The 5,736-nt window shown below is 32.6% G+C and overlaps 1 protein-coding gene across 1 annotated transcript; it reads right to left on the bottom strand.

The window, feature by feature from the left end:
• Positions 1–430: 430 nt before the first annotated feature.
• On the bottom strand, positions 431–1,240 carry LOC106297634. The gene has a single exon (XM_013733837.1). It carries the CDS (start codon positions 1,238–1,240, stop codon positions 431–433), a length of 810 nt encoding a protein of 269 aa, XP_013589291.1.
• Positions 1,241–5,736: the final 4,496 nt, after the last annotated feature.

Raw genomic sequence — 5,736 nt, 5'->3', positions numbered from 1 at the left:
CATTGAAGATATTCTGTTTTGATTAATAGAAGATATTGGATTTTGAGTTTGTATTTATTGATTTGTTTTTTTATAAAGCTTAGAAAATCAATGGGATGATTGGTTGGTTGATACATCCTATAAAGAAAACGAAAGTTATAGGTGGTTTGAATATTGTACATCGATCGATGCATGATGTAAGTTGACTATATACAGCTTGAGCATGATCATTTCAAACTAAAGTATATGTAGGTTATATGCATTTGTTATATTGTAGTTAATATATTTTAAATATTACATAAGTCAAGTGATTCACGTTTTCGTAAAAATAAAATTCAAGTTCATTATTGGGACGTACTCGTCTGTAATAACCTACGTTAAATATGATGTATTTTTAGTTTCATTTAATGACATTTGTTTTTGGTCAAAGGATTAATTTATACTAAAGTATTCATACAATGTTTTGAAGACAAAGAGCTGCAAGAGCAGCTTTCGCAAGCCCATCGGCTATAGCGTTTACTGAACGAGAGATTACAACAAAAGATAAGGTTGAGAAGAGAGAAATGAGGTGACTAATTTCATGGAGAAGTCCCGCTATCTCCTTCAAAACCGTCCCTGATCGCAGGGCAGAGAGGAGGACACTTGAGTCCGACATCATCTTGAGGCGTGTTAGCCCCGCATTAGAGGCCACCTGGAGTGCTTCCCGGAGAGCAAGAGCTTCAGCTGTTAGCGCAGATGCCACATGACAGCGTGATGCCGCACCTTTAATCTCCAACTTAGTTTGCTTATCCTGTATAAACCAACCAAAACCAGCACATTTAAAATCCGCCTTCCATGCACCATCAACACAACAAGTTGGGATCATAGAGTCAAATTGGTTCATAGGGTTCTGCCTAGGCTTTTCTATCACAGCAGGATTCTTCTTTGCCCCTTCCCACTCTTTAGCATCTCTAATAGCTTTAGAAAGAGTCTCTTCAACCGAGTAGATTTTGTTCTCAAAAATCCTTTTGTTCCTTGCTGTCCAAAGGTTCCAAAAGATCCAGGGGGACAGCGGAGAACAGGTTAAACCCGAAGGGGGAAGATTGAGAACTTTCGGTACAAGAGAGAGCAGCTGTTTGAGCGATTTTGTAGGTAGCGCGTGACCTGATACGAGTTGAGTTGGGGCCAGTTCCCTAGTTCTTTGGGCAAAGGAGCAATGTAGGAGAACATGATCAATGGTTTCTAGTTCTCCACAGACTTTACAAGATGGGTCTACTTCCATTCCTCTACGGATCAGAAGCTCAGCCACAGGGAGAGTATTAGTCAGAGCTCGTCAGAGGAAGTGTTGGATCTTGCATGGGGAGTCCAACTTCCAGACATGTTTTATCCAGTCGAACCCATTTAATGACATTAAGTTTAAATTTCATTAAGGAAAACTTATTAATTTAACTGGAAAAGACAAACATTAAAATAGGTAGGTTCATTTAATGACATTAAATTTAAATTTGATTAAGAAAAACTCATTAATTTAATTGGAAAAGACAAACATTAAAATAAGTAGTTTAATTTAATTCTCAGTGGCATGTAAGTGTAAATAAGTTAGAAAACTTAGGAGTATTTTTTAATGGGTACTTCTCTTTTAATAATATAGATTTGGCTTATGTAGCAATATAAGAATTAGTTGAATAATTTATACATCCAAAATTCAATTGATAGGAAACATTATATTAATTCAAAATATAAGAAACATGTATTATTTCTTTAAATAAAAATTATGGTATTACCTAATATGATTAACACATATACAATAATTAATGACAATGAATAATACATATTATATTTTTATTATATCTTATATTTTGAATTTTTTAAAACGCCTATAAATTACAAAAATGTTAAAAATTCTCTTTGAAAATTTTGTGATCAATGACTTAATTTTTTTTTATATAACAAGATACAAATGATCATAATATCTTATTAATCTGAATTTTTATTTAATAGATATTCATGTTATATAATATATATATATATATGTATATCTATTTTAATATTTTTTAACTAAACTATGTACCATTTAAAAATACATAAATATTTTAATTTTGAAATTTGCATCGAAAAAATATCATATCGAAAATTTTGGGATCAATGGGTTAACTTTTTGGTTACATCAAATATACAAATGCTAATAAAAACATATGAGCTAGTAGAAAGTATCAATAGTAAATATTTATATTAAAATATACTATATATTTATGTCAATATCATTGAAATTTAATTATATACCATATAAAATAAATAAAATGATTGTTTTGATTTATTTACCATAAAAATATTGTTTTATTGTTGTTAATTATTATTTTTCGGATGATATAGTTAACTAATTATGTGATCGTCTTTATTTGCTAAGAGCATTATTTGGTATTTTTATTATGTTATGTAGTAATAGGTGATATGCTAACATATTAAGTGTTTGTTTTTTTAATAGTGTGTTGTCGTGGGTATAATAGTACTTATTAGTGGTGGAGTGAGTTTGTGATGTAATCCATATTGAATTTCAATAATTTTACACTTAGGCATTTGATGATTCTAAGGCTAATAGTTTTAGGGTAAAAAATTAATATTTTTCCAATTATTTGAACATTACCTTTTAAAGATGTTTTGTGCTCTCTCCCTATATTTTTACATTGAGTCGTCACCATCTATGCTTTTCGTTTGCCTTTCCGGTGTGCTGTGATTCTCACCATCACCGAAAAAGATTCACATATGTGCTCTTGTTCTTCCTCACCTTTTTCTTCTCTTCTTCCTTAGATTTCGGCTCGTGTTAGGAACTGCATTTCCTTGGGTTGGGTCAGAGTTTAGTCGTCTTTGAAGTTGTTTTCCTCGTCGTTGGCTTACCACCGATAGTCCCTTCTCGTATTGGTTTTCAAGATATGGTTTTTGATGATTTGACTTCTATAGCTCGAGGACGGCTCCACGATTGGATGATTTCGTTTTGTCTACCCTTCCATCTATGTTTCCTCATCTCGTTGCTGCTTTCATCGTTGCTTGCGTCTCTGTGACTCTCCCTTTCGCCATGTTTGCCACCAGATTTGGATAGTATTCTCCTCCGAGTATGCTCTGTAGATTTGGAAGATTGTTTCTGGTATCAAGTTTGAGCTCTGGTTTATCGGAGGTTGGCTTCCGTTCTCCCTCACCCAGGTTGTTCTCTTCCTCCCTTGCTTCCCTTAGTATACGTGTGCGATATTAGTCTCTTGGAGCTTTGTTCCCTTCTATCCAGAGCTTTGTGGTACTTCACCGGCATAGGCGTCTTGTTTGTCCTTGTTTAGTTTGTGAGGTGCTTCTTACCTCTTAGCTGGTGGTTGTGCTTATCGTTCGTTATGTATGTTTCTTCCTGCTTCGTAGTGATTTTGGTCTTCTGTTGATTATTATTCCTCTAACCCGCTTTCTTGGTTCTTTGCATTGGACCTTGATCATGCTCCTTTGTTTTCGAGGGATTGCTTTATCTCAAGATTATCTTTCTACATTTTTCTGACTTTAGTTTGTTCTGGCCAAGACACTCTATGATAAAGTGGGGTAAGTTAGTTTTCGTTCTTGATCGCCTTTGAGCTCTGGACCTTTATTGAGTTAGTGTTATTTTGGCATTTTTTTTCTCTGTGATTATGGAGGTTTTATGTTTAGATTATGTGTTCTGCTTTAGTTTGGTTAATATTATGATAAATGTATAGTTGTAAATAAAATAATAGAAAATAGTAAAAAATAATAAAATAGCGAAAGTTTATGTTATTTTTAGCTGTGAATAAATTAAATATTTAAAATGCATTTATATTTGTTTACTTATTTTTTTATTTGTTTTGCAATTTTTTGAACAATAAAATAGATTATCAAACTTCAAATGATGATGGTTAGTGTGAGAAAGATTAGATAATACATAATTAGAAAATAGTGAATCAAATTGAAATAATCTAAGAGAAGAAGGATCTAAAATATAAAAAGACAAAAAAAAAAGAGAACACATGTCAACAAACCCACCTTCTACATGTCATAAGAAGAGAGAAAAATCTAGTTTTCGTTCTTGATCGCCTTTGAGCTCTGGACCTTTATTGAATTAGTGTTATTTTGGCATTTTTTCTCTGTGATTATGGAGGTTTCATGTTTAGATTATGTGTTCTGCTTTAATTTGGTTAATATTAAGATAAATATATAGTTGTAAATGAAATAATAGAAAATAGTAAAAAATAATAAAATAGCGAAATTTTATGTTATTTTTAGTCGTGAATAATTAAATATTTAAAATACATTTATATTTATTTTATTTTTTTATTCATTTTGTATTTTTTTGAACAATAAAATTGATTATCAAATTTCGAATGATGACGGTTAGTGTGGGAAGGATTAGATAGTATAATTAGAAAATAATGAACTAAATTGCAATAATCTAAAACAAGAAGGATTTAAAATGTAAAAAGACAAAAAAAAGGACACATGTCACCTTGCTGATATGAACCTCGTTGATTGTTTTCATCGTTATAAGGTCACCTTCTCAATTATCCAAGGAAGATTTTTGAAGCTAAATGCACTAAAGTTTAGTCTAGTTCCATTGTACGTAACATTTAGGTTTGATAAATTCTATGACAGACCCTTTATTTCACTTGAAAGAAACTCTTACATCTAAGCAAGTCCTTTATATGCTACCAGTCAGGTTGAGCAGCAAGTTTTGTATGATTACAAAAATCAAGTAATCTCAAGTGCTTTTTTCCTGCAATCCTCTAAGCAGGATTGTACTTGAGCATTTTCTGCATTTTATTCAAACATGTAAATGCCATCAGATGAAAGAGGAGAAAAGATTTAACCAAAGAGTACTATTCAAACATGTAAATGCCATCAGTTTCATCATCAACATAGCTAGCCGTGATGAGATGTTTCTTCAGCTGACTGAATCACAAAGTGGAATCAGAGGTACTTAGAATCAGAGAACTACATAAAGAATGTGTTATGCAAAGGGAATCAAAGTCTAGTGTTTTGAAAATAGTACCGTACCTCAATGCATGTCTTTGATACATCATCATGAAAACTTAGAGATGGTAATCTTAGGACAACATCAACCTGCACGCAACACTGAGAAAATAAGATTTGAGAGATGGGAATAGTAAAGTTTGAAGTTAGGGAGAGACATCAAATTTGATTACTTAACACTACAAGAGAACAGCGGCATACCGAGGAAAAAAATCGTCGATATGTCGTCGGAATAAGTAACGTTATTCCGACGACATACCGACGAAACAAGTCCTCGGAAATTCATTTTTCCTCGGAAATCCCTCGGAAATTTCCGACGGAATTCCGAAGAAATGAATTTCCGAGGAAACTCCGAGGACCACCAGTTCGTCGGAAAGATCCTCGGAATATACCGAGGGAGAACTTCTTCGGGATATTTCGATGGACTTTCCGATGGTCCAATCCTCGGAAGTTCCGACGAAATATTCCTCGGAATTTTCATCGGGAATTTCCGAGGAACGGAGCCCTCAGAAAATTCCGAGGAATGAGTCTCTCGGTATATTCCGAGGAAAGAGTCCCTCGGTATATTCCGAAGAAATGTTCGTCGGAAATTTCCGAGAGTTCATTTCCTCGAAATTTCAAAAAAAAATTAATTTTTTTTTAAAAAATAAAATTTTTGAAATTTAAATTCGAAAATATAAAATTAAAATTAAAATTGAAAACATATTAGATAATATTCTAACTTGTACAAATAAAAATAAAACATTCCGAGTTTTTGAAAAAAAA

Source organism: Brassica oleracea, chromosome C6 (genome assembly GCF_000695525.1).
Source record: "Brassica oleracea var. oleracea cultivar TO1000 chromosome C6, BOL, whole genome shotgun sequence".
Classification (NCBI taxonomy): Eukaryota; Viridiplantae; Streptophyta; class Magnoliopsida; order Brassicales; family Brassicaceae; genus Brassica; species Brassica oleracea.
This window is presented reverse-complemented; position numbering and strand designations above follow the sequence as displayed.

Bases quoted from the DNA above. Each gene is read 5' to 3' on its own strand.
- LOC106297634 (XM_013733837.1), bottom strand. From the start codon at position 1,240: ATGGAAGTAGACCCATCTTGTAAAGTCTGTGGAGAACTAGAAACCATT.